General features: G+C 56.6%; 1 protein-coding gene across 1 annotated transcript in view; it reads right to left on the bottom strand.

The window, feature by feature from the left end:
* Positions 1–6,211: 6,211 nt before the first annotated feature.
* Positions 6,212–16,805, bottom strand: part of BAHCC1 (BAH domain and coiled-coil containing 1) — a 55,432-nt gene continuing 44,838 nt past the window's right edge. The window contains exons 12-28 of the mRNA XM_080922205.1: positions 16,292–16,491; positions 16,044–16,180; positions 15,442–15,570; positions 13,469–13,586; positions 12,434–12,722; positions 11,654–11,836; positions 11,269–11,573; positions 10,987–11,094; positions 10,759–10,906; positions 10,559–10,673; positions 10,400–10,475; positions 10,155–10,263; positions 9,774–9,890; positions 9,440–9,616; positions 8,117–9,285; positions 6,905–7,141; positions 6,212–6,756 (exon numbers count right to left, since the gene is read on the bottom strand). Of these exons, the coding sequence (XP_080778331.1) occupies positions 6,550–6,756; positions 6,905–7,141; positions 8,117–9,285; positions 9,440–9,616; positions 9,774–9,890; positions 10,155–10,263; positions 10,400–10,475; positions 10,559–10,673; positions 10,759–10,906; positions 10,987–11,094; positions 11,269–11,573; positions 11,654–11,836; positions 12,434–12,722; positions 13,469–13,586; positions 15,442–15,570; positions 16,044–16,180; positions 16,292–16,491 (3,824 nt within the window). The 3' untranslated portion in view covers positions 6,212–6,549. The remainder of the gene's footprint in view (positions 6,757–6,904; positions 7,142–8,116; positions 9,286–9,439; positions 9,617–9,773; positions 9,891–10,154; positions 10,264–10,399; positions 10,476–10,558; positions 10,674–10,758; positions 10,907–10,986; positions 11,095–11,268; positions 11,574–11,653; positions 11,837–12,433; positions 12,723–13,468; positions 13,587–15,441; positions 15,571–16,043; positions 16,181–16,291; positions 16,492–16,805) is intronic.

Below are 16,805 nucleotides of genomic sequence, written 5' to 3'. Positions count from 1 at the left end.
TGCCCTGTAATCCTCCTCTGGACTTGGCAGCTGCTCTCTGTGCCGCTGGGGTCTGTGGCTTCTCCAGCTTCAGGAAGGCCCTCCCCCAGGCCCTCGGGACTCCAGGGGGTTGTATGGAGGTCGAACGTGTCCAGACTGCAGAAGTCACACAATCGCCCAGAGAACTCTCCTTTAAGATTGTCCCAAACTGGTAGCGATGGGACCCACTCCTGTTAGCATGGACTGGATGCTCTCAGGGTTCCTTTGGTTGGGGGCCAGAGCCTCTGCAGAGGGGGTGAGCGAAGTCTGCAGAAAGTATTCTGATCAGCAGCCCTGCAGAGCCCCTCCTAGAGCAGGGATGGCTTTTAGTGCCTGAACTGCTCTGGCTCTCCTAGGGCCAGGCTCTCTCTGGGTCCCAATCTGGCTTTTGTTGCCACCAGAGTCGGTCCAGGTTCCTAGTGAAGAGGGTGTATATGGGATCCTCAGAGCTGACTTTGGGGCCACAGTACCCCTCCATCTTTCAGAGGTGGGTGTGACACTCAGGTAAGTCTGACAGATGCTCTTCCTGAGATTAGGCTTGTGGTGCAAAGGAGACTTGTAGGTTGAATGACCCAGTTGGGGCTTCCTCAGTCCTGGGAACCTGTCCCTGCCAACAGTCCTCCTGGGCTGCATCCCTCTGTATCTCTTTGCCTCGGCCTGCTCAGCTGTGGGACTGTCCCTGCTCCTGACAGGTTTTTCTATGGGGTCCCCCACACGTGTGGAGAGAGGGGCTGTCTGATTTACCAGATGGGCATGGCAGATAGACAGCACCTTCATTTAGTGCAGATCTCTGCGCAGGGAATGAGCGAATGCAGGCCCCACCATGTGCGCCACAGAAGCAGATGTCTCAGGAAGAGTCCACCCAATATAGGGCCACACCCCAAGGGAACCTATTGCCACCGGGTCCCCAAGGAGCTTCCGGAGACAGAACCTGGGAGCCCCTCTTCTGACAGCAGGTGGAATCCCACTTTCCCTGTATCCAGTTGTCTAACTGAGGCCTTGTTTTATCCCCATGTCTGAATCCCACCAGGAGGTGTTGAAACAGTGAACTTGGGGAGCTCAGTCCTTACAATGGGACCCCTGGTAGGGACTGGGTTAGCCCTGCCCACATGCTGGTTCCAAGGCTGGTTCCCACCACCCTCACCCGAGTCTCGCAGCAGGTTTGGGGCGAAGCCTGTGATGTGAGAGTGGAGTCAGAGAGCAGACACTGCAGGGTCTTTGCCCTACCTGCCTCTCCCCAGAGTACGCTGGAGGGCTGGGTTATAGCCTCATGGTTCCCTGTAAGCTACGGTCTGGTGCCTGGGGGACAGAGAGAGGGCTGGATGTGTTATCAAGGGCAGAGCTCCTCAGCACTTTGAGCAGTGTTGAGCAGGGGGCCTGTGGAGATGCAAGGACTGTGTGGTGCCCAGGAGTGGCTCAAGAAAGCAGGAGGTCGGTTCTCTCTCTGGTTGTCAGGGTAGAAAAATGGGGGCTCCATAGGGCCTGTGGGAGTAGCGTGTAGGGGTGGGGGTGGGGCTGAGGGTACAGGGTTGGCTGTAGAATAGCAGTGGCGAGGGTAGGGAACCACACTCCATTGTCCTGACAGCTACTCCAGGAGCTTCCTTGACCTACCTGTGAGCCATGGCAGCCCCTCCTTACCTGCCTCTGTTCCCGGATGCTTCAGACATGATGCTCATGCAGGGCTGTGACACCCCAGGGTCTCTGAGCCCCTCTCAAAGTTGGTTGCTGGTGAGGGCTCCCCTACGCCCGGCCTAAGTAGTTTCAGTGTTCCACCAGCCCCTGGCAACCTTGCCAAGGCTGGCGCCCAGCAATTAAAGCCCCCTCGTCTCCGATTCGTTTGTAAGTATTAAAAACGAATTGCGATCAGCCGGGTTGTCATTTCTACCTGATAAAACATCACTTTTATTGATCTCGGCTCACCCAGTGCCGTCATTTATCTTGCTCCAGCGTTTCACATAATGGCTCGTTTGTCTTGATCAAAGTGGAGTCTTGCATGTTTAACCCTCGGGGCGCCACAGCCCATGTCCTCTCCATGTCCCTTCCTGCCCTTGGACCAGCCCCTGTTCTGAGGGCAGCGGGTCCTGGAGAGCCAGGACCACAATGTCTAAACTCCTGGAGACATGGAGTCAGACTCAGAGTCGGCTCCACCCGGAGTGTGTCCTGCCTGTGCCCCTTGGAACTCCTACGGGGAGGTCTGAACTTGGGGGCTAGTACAATGTGTTCAGCAGTAGCCTGCCTGGGGCTTGCCCCACTTGCCATGTTCCTAGGCCTGTGAGCAGCACCCTCCTGGTCCTGCCTAGTACACTTCCACACCAGCACCTTTGTCTTGGTGAGGAATCTTTCCTGGGGTCTGGACCAGCCTGGCCCCTTTAATGCTGACCCAAGGTCACAAAGGAGCCATCTGTCTGTGGCCTCTTGGTGCTCTTTGGCGATCTGCTTGTCAGCAAGTAGCTACGGGCCTTACAGTCCCCCTCCCCATGTCTAGCCACTATCTTCCTCTTCTCTCTACTTGCTCTGTCCTACCTGGGTGTCCTTTCTTCAGAAAGCTGCCTGGATTAACTCGGGGACAATCAGGGCTGCCTGCTAACAGCATGACCTACCTCATGAGGTGTTATCTTGGCCACCTGGCCCCAGTGTAGTTGCTGGCTTCTGCCTGCCTGTGTGTCTGGGGTCTTGGAGGCTGGCTGTTTAGCTGCTCCCAGCCATGCTTGCTGCTCAGCTCTGCTGGCTGCAAGTAGACTTGATTGGACAGAGGAAAGAAGCCCAAGGCCTGCTGGAGGGTCTCTTGCTAGGCCTCATGGCAGATGTCAGAGACACCCTCCTGGCTCTGGCCCCGCCTACTTCCTTTCATCAGAGCCTCCTTGTGTGACCCCCCTGAGCAAGCTTTTGCCTCCTCCCTCTCTCTCCCACCTCTCTCTCTGTGTTACTGGGGTAAAATCCGGGACCTTGCATATCCTAGGTTTGCACTGCACTCTACTGAGTTACAATCCCAGCAAAACAGGTTCATGGCAGAAGACACTCAACACTTCTAAGCCCCTGCAGTTGTGCCAAGTGCACAGAGGGACCCTGGACCAGAGGCCTGTGCAGTGCACCTGGGAGTCCTACCCTTTTGTGTGGCCCCAGGTGGGCAGAAGACAGTGGTCACTGGCGGCTAGGAAAGACAGGACACCTTTTCCAAAGGTCAGTCTCAGATAATGCCAGGACTCAGTATACACCCCCCCCCCCCGCAGCTAACTACTTCACCAGCACCCTGCACACCTGGTCTCATGGCCCTTACCTATCAGCTTTTGGTGGGACTTAGAGTGGGGTAAAGGAAGAATTTGGTGGCTGTCTATGCAGCAGATACCTGCTGGACCACACAGCCACTCGGAGCTTGTCCTGCTTCCATGAGAGGGGCATCTCTTACCAAAATAGTTCAGGTAACACTGGAGAGGAAGACACACCAGCCGGGCAGGGCTGGGTTGAGTGTCTATGCACCACAATCCTTACAGATCCTTACACACGGAGGTAGAAAGCTAAGGACCCCATTCTGCTCCCAGAGCCAACCTTCCTTTACATGTCCCCTGCTGGGGTTGCATCTCAGGGCATCAGTAGTTAATTACAAGTCCCAGTTGTCCTGCCTGGTCAGTGTTGGGCTTTGGGTCTGCAGCCTCCTGACCAGGCCACGCATAGTCCTGTCTCCCTCCCTGAGTCTTGGTCACTTGACTTGCTTAGCAATGAGCACTTTTTACCCAAGAGACAGGGTCTCACCGTGCAATCTTTGGCCAGCTTGGAACTTGCTACAAGGAGCGAGCCAGCATCAAACTCAAGGGGGCTCATCTGTCTCTGCGCCCTGAGTGCTGAGGTCACAGGCGTGCGCCACTGTGTCTATCAGAACTGTTTCGTATTATTCTTGGCATAGCCGTCTGGCAGGGACATTCTTTGTTGAACAAATCCATTCAGCCCTGGCCAAGGCAGTTTTTCCAGTGTGGAGCATCAGTGTTTGGGGTCTTCTCCCCCTTGCCCTGTGTTTTGTGGACTCCACCACAGCTCTTTGAGTGGTTAAGGTTGGCAGGTGACTAACATTCGTGCCTGACTAACAAGTCCAGCCTAGGATCAAGCAAGGTATATGACCAGGGGAAGGGTGGCATCTCTAAGCCTAAGGCGGCACAAACCCATTCTAGCCAGTCTTCCCCCAGCCCACACAGGAATGACCGTGTGACACACATGTAGGAGGCAGGTACAGTCACAATCTGGACTACCGAGCACCTGTACAATGGTCATATATTTATTCTTAAGCAAGTTATCAATAAAAAATTTAATAGTAAAATGCCTTTACATAGAGTTTGCTGTTCATAAAACCTTTGTGTTTTTTTTTTTGTTTTGTTTTGTATTTAGTGTTTACATCAAAAAAAAAAAAAAATCCAACCCAGCCTCTTAGTTTACACATTTACAAGAATCGTGCTTTTTACCACGTTAGCCACAGTTGGGGAGGAAGGGTCACGCCATTTGCGTGCGTACACAGGGCAAGAAAGGAAAAGGGTGGGGGCGGGGCTAAAGATAAAGACAGATAAAAGAGGTCAGCTCAGCAGAAGAAACATGGAGAAGGTGGCGGCATACAGAACAAACAGACTTTCTATGTGCTCCGGGGCTCCTGGGTACTGGGGTTCTGAGCCGCCTTCCTAGTGCCGGCCCTGGCTCTTGCTTTGTCACCATCTTCTGGATCCCGAGCTGTGAGCAGGACCTTGGTGGCTGTCTCTTCTAAAGACCACCAGGAATGAAATATTGCACTCATGTGGAGAACAGAAACCCTCGGGGTGATGGGACAGCCAGGAATGGGTACCCTTGATTATCCTGTGGGCCGCCAAGAGTGACCCTTGGAACAACTAGTGAGAAAAATGGAGTCCCTGGGATCGGGACAGACTCCTGGTGCGCCTGAGCAAAGGAAGAGAGGCTGAGGGTTCCCAGTTAGGGTTGGGTGCCCATCAATACTTCTTGCTTCCTAGGAAGCCTTGGCCCAGTGGGACACTGGGGAGGACAAAGGCTTTTGGTCCATGGGTCTAGCCTGCTCTTTCCATCACAGAAAAAGTGGGGACCGCTGGGCTTTCCTGGTACTTGGGGCCAGGATGTGTGCACAAGAGGCCAGAGGGGACCCTGCCATGCCATCGCCCCGTTGAGTGGCTATAAAAAAAGGTCCAGAAACTGTTTGGGGGTGGGGTGAGCAAAGGGCCTCCCGCCTTGGGTGAGCAGCACCTTCCTTTCTACCGTTCTGACTCCAGAACCTCCGGCTCAGCCATGCCATTAACCACACCTGAGGTTATCCAGAGGTGGTGGGGCCCCAGGGAAAGTGTCTGGTGTGGAAAGGGGGTGTGTCTTAGTGGTGAGAAGGTACTCATATAGAACTGTGGACCAGCCCCAGGCGGGCCCCAAATTCTGGCCCAGACAGGGGCCTGGACCAGCTGCACCATTGTGGAAGCCCTGCAGCTCTTGTGGGGAGGCAGTTGCTGCCCTGGATAAGGAAGGGGCTGAGAGGTGGAGGGGCCTGGGGGCCGGCTACATCCTGCTTCAGTGAGGTCAGGCTTCTCTCCCTGCATCAAACTGGCCATGGAAACGGAAACCAGAAATGACTTGGAATATTCAGGAAATAAATTCTAAAACATCCATTTTTCTTACTGATATTTCAAAATATTTGTTCATTTGTTTTAAACAGAGGTAAGAGATAACGTGGCTGCTGCCATACTCCTGGGCTAGAGAGCGGGGCAGGCTGAGACTGGCCTGCAGGCCGATCCTGGTTTTCATCTTGTGGCTGGAACCCCTGTCCTTCTGGGGACCGCCATCACTGCCCCCACCCCAATACTTTCACGGATGGGATGTATTGAAAGGAAATAAACCGCAGTGTAATTTCCTTCACACAGTTGGCCCCCAAGAGATTGGAGGGTATGATTGGGTCTCATGTGACCATCCCACGGCCTTTGGCCTCGCCCCCATTCCAGCAGCCTCTGCAGTCACAGATGCCCCTGTTGGAATTCAACTAGGCTGAGAACAGTGCATTTCCAAAGAAAACCCCAGGACAAAACCCCTACACACACACACACACACACACACACACACACACACACACACACACACACACACCCTTGTCACGCATCCACCCTTGTTGCAAAGGTGGGGAAAAAAATCCTTTTCCACTTTTTCCCCCATAAAACTTCCCCACAGAAATACAATATTTACACAGAGAAATAAATAGACAACACACCTGATTTCTGCTTTCCCTGGTGGGAGACAGTCGGAGGTACTAGGGAAATATGGCTTGGATTCTAATCTCTCGAGAACTGCGGTACAGAGGCAGAGCAGCCGGTCCCTGTGGGACCGGCATGGCTCTCCCCCTAGAGCGGCTAGGATGGGATTGGGGGTCCATCCTAGGAGCTCTCTCCAGAGAACTTCGAGGAGAAGTCTGATCCCGCCTGGGGGGTTGCATATTTCAGACCAGCTCCTGGCTGGCTGACCTCTTGGCTGCAGCCGTGGACTTGGGTGGGTAGAGGCAGAGGCAGCTCAGCACAGGACGGGCACGCCGTCGGCTGTCACCAGGCGCCCAGTAGTAGGATCATAGGTGCCTGCCAAGTAGTAGAGGTCCTGCTGGTCCTGGTACTTGCGGGCCCGAATCAGCTGTTCATACTGCTCCCGGCCCACCACTTGGCACTTGTGCGAGATGGTCTGCACGTCATTCTCATCCTCATGACACGACTGGTACAGCGCATTCTGCAGGGTGAGCGAACACCCCACACCCAAGGGAAGGCTCAGTGCTTGGAAAGGGTTTCTAGGACAAGGTGATGCTGGCTTCTGAGATGCTGCCCATTCTCCTGAAGGCCCACCGCACCCGCCGGACCCCCCTCCCCCGGCACCCTACCTTTCCATCACTCTGCCGCTTCCCCAGCTTGGTCTCCTCGGGGTGGTAGAACCATTTGACCTTCACCACCATGTTGCTGCCCCATGACTCCCACAAGCTCTCGATGCGGCCGATGTAGGGCAGATTGGGCCGGCCGGCCGACAGGAAGACCGCACAGTCCCCAATGCGCAGGGTCTCCTTGCCTCGGACAATGGCCTTGTAGAACAGCTTCCTGGCTTTCCCCTTCATGCCTCTCCTCTGCAGGGCAGACCAGCAGACACCGGAGCATGAGGAGGGACCCAGGAAGCTTAAGAAAAGGTGGTGGCTGGGGAAACTGAGCGCTCTCGGAAGGGGCAGGTGGTGCGTCTCTGCATGTGTTTGGGAGGGCAGAAAACTGGCACAGGATGGATGGAGAAGTGTCACCACTGCAACAGGTTCCCTATGAGGTCACGACAGAAATACTACAGTGGAGTCCAGAGGCAGAGACGTGCATACGAGATGCTCACTGCAGTTTGGTTTACAAGTGTGTGTGTGTGTGTGTGTGTGTGTGTGTGTAAAACCCAAATAGCTGAGCAAGGTGGTACACTGCACCTTTAACCCCAGCACTCAGGAGGTAGGAGCAGGAGGATCTCTGTGAGTTCGAGGCCAGCTTGGGCTACAAAGCAAGCTTCAGGTCAGCCGGGGCCACACTGTGAGACCCTGTCACAACCAAACACCAAAAAGCCCCAAACAAGTGCTGGTCCCCAGGTCAGGAAAGGCTCCTCTAGCAGCATAGCCAAGGGGCGGAGCAACATGAAAAACTAGCAGAACACACACTCCCAGTGTGCAGGTCACTTGTGTGACCAAACATGCAAGACAACTCTCTAAGGTGCCGATCACAATGCTGGCTGTTTGTCTCATTAGGTTACTGGCGGGTTCCTGTTGTTGCTCGGGGGTTTCTAAATGGCTTAAGTAAGTAAAAATAAAAACAAAAACACAGCATTCAGGAGACAGCCAGAGGAAGGTGGATCTAAGTTCGAGGCCAGCCTGGTCTACAGAGCAAATTCCAGGACACCCAGGGCCACATAGAGAAACTCTGTAGGGGGCAAAAATAACTGAACCAACAAAAACCAAACCACCACCACCAAGCCTCAAACAACAACAAAAGGTATTTTATGTGCAGGTTCCCCTGTAGCTAGAGTTACAGACAGTTGTGAGCTGCCCTATGTGGGTGCTGGGAGACAGGCCACCTACCTGTGTGGGGTTTCCCGACCACTTCCACAGCTGCCGGGCAGGCAGGAAGGCTGAGATCTTTGGCCGGTTTTCTACGGAGGGCAGCCGTTGCCTCCGAGAAAGCTCTTTGGCTTTGGAGAAGCTCAGGGTCTCCTTGCGCTTGAACTTGGATTTGCTACCACTGGGGCCAGCACCTGCACCTGCACCAGCCACCCCAGCCCTGGACAGGAAGCAGCGCTGGGCGTGGGCGTGGGGGCTGCTACCCTTAGTGCGCAGGGCTTCGGGTGGGGCCAGGAGGGCGGGTACAGGGCGGGTGAGACAGGTCTGCAGCAGCAGGGCGGGGTCCTCGTCATCTGAGCTGTAAGATGAGTCCTCATTGTCTGAGGAACACAGGCTGGAAGTGGACACGGAGCCTGAGGAGGAGGACGTGGACGAGCCAGAGGAGGAGGACGACATGGATAGGCGGGTGAGGAATCGGGAGGGAACGCCGGTGGCTAACCCCGGCCCATCCTCATCCTCATCGGAGTAGGAGCTGGGACAGTCACTATCACAGGGCAGTGGGTACTTGCGCAGAGCCAGTCCCATGGGTAGCGTATGCACAGGGGTCCGCCCCTTCTTGTCCTTGCCAATGAGGGCTGGGTGTGCGTAACTGGGGCTAGCCAGAGGTCGCCCCAGCTTGGGTCCAAAGTCCTTGTCGCTCATGAGCAGGGCCTTGCAGTTTTTGTTCTTGGGAGAGGTCACACCCTCATGGTCCAGCTTAACCAGAAACTCGCTGCCTGCCCGCCGCCTCCCGGCCTTTTCTACTTCAGCCCGCTCAGCCTTCTTGGCCCGAAGCAGCTTGTGGGCTCCTCCGGGAAGGCCTGCCCCAGCCCCTCCAAGGAAGGGTGTGTAGGAACTGGCCAGGCTGCTGAAGGAGTCAGCTCGGAAGCTGTTACCAAACACAGGGGCAGCCATGCTATGCATGGGAAACAGGGTGTCCCGGGCCCGCAGCTTCTTGGTGCTTCCGTTGAGCTGGAAGAGGTTCTGCAGTGCCCCTGGCCCTTTGCCAGCTGCCGCTGCTGCAGCCACCGCTTTCCGCTTGGTCTGAGCCACTGCTGACCAGCTCAGCAAGGGACTGCCTCTGCGGCCTAGGAAGTGGTCTGAGGCCCCCGTGGGGGACTTGGCACCTGAGGTTAGGAGGTCGACTTTGCCTGGGGGGGAAGCCAGGTAGGGTCAGCTGTACCTGCTGGGCCCACACAGCTATCTCCACTCACCCCTCCCTGACCCCAGCAGGCCCCATGCGCCTCCCAGTGACCACACCCCCAGGGGCCCTCCCTTCCCAGTTCTCAACAGCTCTGCAAATACCAGCTTTGTCTTTGGTGCCAGATTTCTTCCCAGGGGTCTTAGAAGTTTCAGGGCCATCCTGCACTTTAGGGGACAGGCTGGGAGTGGGGGCTTCACTGGACGGGTGGCCCTCACTGGCTGCTTTTTTGGTCCTCCGGCAGCTGCTGGACACCAGCAGGGCTGGCGAGGGCTCTGTACCTGTGGGGTAGACAGAGGGGCCTGTTGGTAGGTGGCTACCACCCTCTGTGGAGTACTGAGAACATCTCCAGGTTTGGTGAGGCCCCAAGTAGGAGGGCAGGAGCTGTTACAGACGGGGGAGCCCCACTCTTAGGTTAGATACTCCTGAGGTACTCACATTGGATCTTGAAGTCCGGAGGCAGCAGTCTGATGTTAGAGACAGCTATGTGGCCTGTGTCTCCGTCATCAAACTCTACCAGCACCGAATCCAGGTCTTCCTCATCGCTAGAAGCACCTGCAATGGGGCATGTCCTTGCATATGTGGTCGGCCCAGCTCACCAGAAGGCAGGGGACGCAGAAAGACAACAGGAGTGCTGAGAAGGGTGCTTCCCCCACCCCCCTCCGACTTTATGGCTGCTGGTGGATTGATCTTACTGGTCTCACTTAGAGCAGACCCAAGTCTGTCTTCCTCCAACCTCCAGGATAGCTGGACTGTGGGCAAGAACTCTAAAGGTCGCAGAGGGGCCTCGGCCCTAGTCCTGGCCTTGAGCATGCGTACCTTGAACCACATTGCCTGGATATAGGCACCGAGACTTCTGACTCCAGTAGGCACAGACCCGGGTACCAGGTGGAAGGTACCGACTGGACTGCGGCCGGACATCAAGAACCTGCAGGGAACCGCAGAACAGTAGCCTATGAAGGGTTGGGTCTGGTCACGGGGTTCCGTGTAGGGCTGGGCCAAGGTCCTCCTGGTGGTGGGGAAAAGCCACCAGGCTTGTTTACCCGGGCACAGGCCTTGCTTACCGCCTCCTGCAGCAGCTGCTCCAGCGAGTAGATCCGCTGCCGGTTGCCTCTCTCCCCCTCGATGACGATGCTGTAGCTGAGGGAATTGTAAGGGTGTGTGAGGTTCCTGAAGGAATCTCACTACCCAACACGTCACTCCCACCCAGGCCTGGGCCTCACATATCGGGGGGCTGCAGGGTCCTGACGCTGCCCGCATAGAGCAGACTATCCTCCTTGGGGATCAGCACGGGTAGTCCATCCTGCAGGTCTTCCTTGTGGATGGTACAGGATCGTGCTGCAGGAGAGGACATCGGTGCTGGGCTCTGGGTCACCCAACCACCCACCATTCCCTCCCTGGTCAGCTGCCGTCTCTTCCTTACCCAGGGCTGCGCTCTGCTCCGCGCTGAGCTGGACACCGGCTTCCTCCTCTTCCTCTTCCTCGTCTGAGAAGCTGCTGTCATCGTCAAACTCGAAGTCTTCCTCCACAGCGAAGCTCTCCAGCAGCCGGCTCACTGCTCGGCCCTGGCCCTGGGCAGACCACAGAGGTCAGGGGAGGAGGCTGGGAAGGGCTGGGCCCCCACCAAGCCTTGGCCTGGGAGGGCTGTTACCTGCTTGCTGACAGCCTCTCTCTTCACCTTCGTCAGCTTCCTGCTCTTTCCCAGGATGGCCTTGGTATTTCGGGCTGACAGGGCGATGGACAAAGCCCCATTCTTCCGCTGGTCAAGAAGGGTGGACAGAGAACAGCAATGAGGGTCAGAATGGCTTGCCCAGGCCAGCAGGCGCTGTGACTCAGGGGTTCAGGGTCGAGTGGGGGAAGGAAAGGAGGCTGTGTCATTCTCCTTGGGATGCTCACTGATCACTCTTAAGGTCTACTTGACCGGTTAGCCTACCCTCAGGACCGGCTGCAACATGGCGCTCTTGCGTGTGGCCCTCTTGAGGCGATCACTGGCAAGCTTGCTGCCCTCCTCGCGGCAGGCAAAGGTCCGGGTGGGGTTGAAAAGGGCGTCCCTGCTGGTGGCGTTGTTCCCAGGCTCTGTACGAAGGCCAGTCTTCGCCTTGCCCTTGGCTTTCTTCTTGCCCAGTGCACCCGGGGGCCTCCGCCCCGGTGCCCGCTCCAGCTTGGGGCCCACCTTGGTCTTTACTGTCCGTCTCTTGATCTTAACCTCGCCCTCGGGGCTGGACAGGCGGCAGGTCCCTGTGGAAGGGAGGGAGGCTGTCACTGGGACCCTGGTTATCTAGGCCCCTGTTCCTACTCTGCTCTGGTTTCTCAGTTACCTAGTAAGCCCTGCCTCTCCTTTTTCTTCTTGGCCTTCTGGTTGGCTTCCATCTTGACCACGGAGGAAGGTGAAGGTCCCAGTACTGCCATACCAGTCCCTGGGTGCAATACCAGCCCGGGCTCCCTGGGAGCTGCCTCTGTCCCCAGGAGTGCCTGGCAGTCCTCACTGTCATAGCCGATGCCTGGGGGACAGTAGAGAGGACTTAGTGACTAGTGTTAGACCTGGCTATTTGGGGTATACCTAGGGAGTATAGCCAATAAAAACACTCATCTTCTGGGCTGCTCAGGGGTGGGACACCAGGGTTTTCTCTCTTGCAGTCCCACTGAGCTTCTCCCAGGGGAGGCCCTCCCTCTTTCTATACCCCCTGGCCCAGCAGCCCTTGCTTCCTGCCCCCAAAAGCAGTACTTCCTCTCAGCCTCAGGAGGAGGGACTGGGAGGGAGGAAGCATCTATTTTTCCAGGCTGTCTCTGGACTTGTTTTCTGGGGAAGGAAGAGATACCCCACCAACCTGCCGGATGCTGTAGGGCAGAGGTGAGGAGGGGCTATTTTTAACATACTTTCCAGGGTGTGTCCAGGGCTTCTTTCTGCCCCAGGAAGGGAGTGGCTGGGCTCTGGCCTGGGGACAAAGGCTCCTTCCCAACCGTTCACAAACAGCTGTCCCTGGTTCTGCCTATTCACAGGCTTCCCTTGGATCTGGTGGTTGTGACCCCTGTGCACCCGACCTTCAGCCCCCAGGAAACCATGGCTCAGGTTCCAGTCACTCAAACTACCAACTTGCCTGCCTCATGTGCCACAGCCACTGCTGGTTGGGCTTGGAATTTGGGCATCTCCCTGCCACCATCCCCATCGGGGTGCGGATGCCGCGCTGTCCCTGACACCTTGACGCTCTTGGTTCTTGAGAGCTTCTTTCGGATGCGCCCACCTGGGGCAGCCTCTTTGCGCTGGAAGGCACCGAGGCTGGTTGGCAGTCCCCTGCTCTTGACCTTGGGCTTCAGCTGGGCCACCTTGTGGGCCACTGACGATGACAGTTCGGCTTGGGCAGAGCTCTTCTTGCACCGGACCTTCTCCTGTGAATGGAAAGATAAGGTGCCACCCACAGGACTTGTCTTGAGAAGGGCTCTAAGGACTGGAGCAAATGCCATGCCCATCTCCTGAGCACCCCTTCCACCCACACTGGACTTTCTATGCTGTTTGCTTTTGTGAAATGGAAAAGTTAAAAAGAAGAGTTTCTTAGGCAGAATAACCTGCCCACGCCTACATGCACAGAGATACACAAGGAGGGCTACAAGTTCAAGGACGGCCTGGTCTACACAGCAAGTTCTAGAGTCAGGGAGCATGGAGGCTGAAACCACTATGGCCAAACCATGCCGAAAAGCAAGCAAGCAAAAATAAAAACAGCCTTCGGATGTGGAAGGGGACAGACTAGGAAACAACAGGTCTGGGAACTTGGAGAATGAGAAAAGTTTAAGGGTTCCACTAGGCATAATAGATATTCAGAGGCATGTGGAGTCCTATCTTCAGTGTACTACTGTGTGCATGTGCATTTTATGTCTACTGGTGTGTGTGTGTGTGTGTGTGTGTGTGCGCGCGCACACACACACGTGCACAAGTACAAGCATGTGCAAGCCACCGAACTAGCCACACTCGGAAATCTGTGTCCAGCGTGCCAGAGGAAACAGCTCCTGGCTACTACACCTGCAAATCTGCAGCATCATTTTCTTTAACCAAGGTATCCAAAGCTCACCAAACCCTAGCTGGTCTACCCGGGCTCAGTACCCGGCACCATCCCCAACATCTCCTGTAGGGTGCCCACCTGGGGTGAGGCCGTCTGCAGGCCAGTGTAAGGGCTCTTTTCCAGTTTGCTTCGCTTTCTCGGGGGCTCGTCACCTCGTAGCTCAGCACACAGCAGACTTAGGCTGGAACGGACAGCCCTAGGGGAAGACAGTGGTCGGTACAGCAGCAGGGCCTGGGCCTCAGGATCCCCTCATGCAGCCACGATGGTATGTCCTGTCTCGCCTGCTAAGAGCAGGCCCTGGGGGTGTCAGACCAGTACTGAGCCAGTCGGTACTTTCTGACCACCAGCTCCTGGTGGTGGTCCCTGAAGCCCTCAAATCCTGACTCATCCGGCTTCAATAGTGCTATGTTCCGCGGTGAGCTAGCTCATCTAGGCTGGTAACTGGGTCAGGGGTCATTATGGTCAAGCAGCTACTGGGGAAAAAACACGAGGGATCCTGCCTGATCCCCCAACCCCCATCCCTCCACTTTCATACCCTGTGGGCAGACACTGAACACACGTGTTCAATGTGTGATTTCATTTCCTTCCCCGTATTCCCTCCCTGAGAGGAAACGAACACTGCCTGTTTGCCCATGGCTGGCCAGGGGCTGGGGTTTGGCCTCCCATCTGTCAGCCTTTATCCCTTACAGAGACAGAAGGAAACTGGCTGCTCGTGAGAATGAGTGAGGGCTTGGCCTGGCCCTGAACTCATGGCCAGACACGATTCTCCACCTTCCTGTCCAACAAGGAGGCTGAACCTCTGAAGCCAGGGAAGGCCAGGCAGGAAGCCCCTGCAGCTCTAGGGGCCTTCTTGACCCCAGCTTCCTGCTGCCTTTCCTGGCCTCCCACTTCCTGCATGGGGGAGGCCCAGCCTTCAGGCCCAAGGCCTCCTGCCCTCACTGGATTCCGGAATGCAGCTGAGAGTCTGGACAGGAGCTGGGGAGGAGGTCAGGAGACCCACTCTTTGGAAAGAGAGGGCTGTGGCCGTGCCCTTAGGCTTCTGGGTTCTCTGGGTCATAGGTGACTTGGTTACAGGGTTAGGCTATCTCTCTGGGATCTGGGACACAGTCCAGCATGGGTCGGTTTGCGGCCTATCACTCCCATCTAGCATTTCTTCCAATGCCCCCCACTGGACCCCAACTTCCAATGGCCCTATCCTGCTCAGCAGCCCCAATACTTCAGACAGGTTCTCAAAGGATACCCCTGGGCTCCCTGCTGGGTGACACCTGGGTAGGACAACAGGCCATCTTGGCGAGGCCCCCAGCCATATGGTGAGCCTTCTCCGTTGCCTGTAGCCCACACAAACTCCCCCACCTCATAACCTTCTCCGCGTTTGCTAATGTTTTGTGACATAAAGCCCCGAGATTAATTTTTTGCCTCTGTCTTAATTGAAGGAACCGTTTAGTGCCGATTTAACTATTATTACCAAATCATCAGGATTGATGCAGCGCACACGCGTGCGCGCCAATCCTGTTTGGAGGAGCTCGGAGGATTTATGCAAATGGGCCTGCCGGGAGAGGCAATTTGTAGCCGAGAAGGACAATTATACCCGGCCCGGGAGTGTGCCAACGAGTACGCCGGGCGGGTAATGGGTAATAACATCGCGCAGCAGCCGTGAGCAGCAGCCCAGCGTGACCAACGACTTTATACAGTGCAGATAAAGAGCCTTTTACGCAACGCCGCCCAGCATGCAAGGGGCCAGGGCTGGCCGGTGGCTCCGGTGGGGTGATGCCACCACCTTAGCCACGGCCAGGTTCCCATAGTTGGTGCAGCCAAGCCTAAGCTGTGGCTTCCCAGGAGGGGGCGCTGATACTGGCGGTCATGCATGGAGAGAGGATGTCTGTACTGGGTCATGCCAGTCCCTAACAGGGAGGTCTCTCTCTGCTGGACATTTGTCACGGCCCCAGGTTTTGGTAGGGGACACACTAGGCCTTCAGACACTGCACCATCAGTTCCTAAAGCCAGAGAGGAACCGTGACCCTCCATGGTAGCCAGGCTGACTCCAGACTCACTTGGCTTTCTTGCTGTCGCTTCGGGCAAGCTGGCCCCCGGGACGCAGTGCGGGCAGTGAGCTGGAGTGTTTGCGCTTTCTCGGCCGGCCAGGCCCGCGCCGCGCAGGACTCCGAGAGCTCTCCTCTCTCCTGGGGGCCAGAGAAAGGGTGTTAAGAAACCTCAAAACACCCCACCCTCTGGGCATAGTGCTGAGTGTAATGGCCATCAGGTTGAAGTCAGGCCCAACAAGGTTCCTGCTGCCCAAGATCTGTAGCTCTAAGTGGGAGGTGCCGTTTCCTGCTCTACCCTGGGATCTAACCGTCTTGTACACATTGGTCGGGAAGCCCACACTGCCCCTCATGCAGCTGAGCAGGTTCCCAGTCCTCCTGGGGTCACACTCATAGTTGCTGTAGCCACCACTGCCCTTTCTGAAGGAGCATCTTCTACCCACCCAGGCCTCACCCTCTGCTCATCGACCTAGGTCTCATGAGCACCATGCAGATCCCAGCCCCAGGGCTGCTCCGGCACTGCCCCCCCCACGCCCGCCCCCCCCCCCCCCCCCGCCTACAAGGTGGCACAGGACCCAGTGACCAACGGTGCTACCCCTGCCTGGGCGTCATACTCATGGTCGTGCCTGCGTTGCAGACGAGCCAGCTCCCGCTGTTTCTCCTTGTAGCGCCTCTGCAGCTCTGCCAGCTGCATGCGCATCTCCACTTCCTGCGTGTCCAGCTGGTCGATGGCAGCCTTCAGGGGGCATACCTGTGTGCGAGAGTTTGGGAGCCTGAGTACTGTAAGCCTCGGCGTGGTGTGGTGGGACGCCGCCCAGGCATGCAGAGGTCTTTTCGTCTGTAAGGCGGTGTTCTAACTTACAGGCTTGGTTTTAGGGGCCCAGGTGTCCTTGCGCTGTAGGATCTGCATTCTGGGAGTGAGCCTGGGGCCTCTGTCTGGGCCAGCAGCTGGGGCCTGCAGTGAGGTGACTGAGTTGTCCAGGCTAGCAGCCTCCACTAGGGACCAGGCTGTGGCCAGTGTGGCCAGGTGCTGCAGGTTGAAGGCCAGTACATCCTCCTCCTCTGCTGCAGGGAGAGGTACGGGTCATCATTCGCTGCCCCCCGCCCGCCCGAGAGGCTTTGAGGTCAGCCCCCTTACCAGCAGACCCAGCCTCAGGCTGTGAGAACCCGGGGAGGAGTCAAGCCATAAGGAGTGGCCTGCCTGCCGAGATACAGCTGGGGAGATCCACTCCAGGACACAGCACAGGGCAAGTGTGTCATGCAGGCCTGCCAAGTGTGCGCCCACTCCTTCCGACACTGCGGATCGAGTAGACAGAGGATGTTGCGGCCATGAACCAAGTACAAAATTAGGCAGACCAATGCTTCCCAGACCCTAG

This window comes from Micromys minutus, assembly GCF_963924665.1.
Source record: "Micromys minutus genome assembly, chromosome: 10".
NCBI lineage: Eukaryota > Metazoa > Chordata > Mammalia > Rodentia > Muridae > Micromys > Micromys minutus.
The sequence above is the reverse complement of the archived record's forward strand: the minus strand, read 5'-3'. Positions and strand labels throughout refer to the sequence as shown.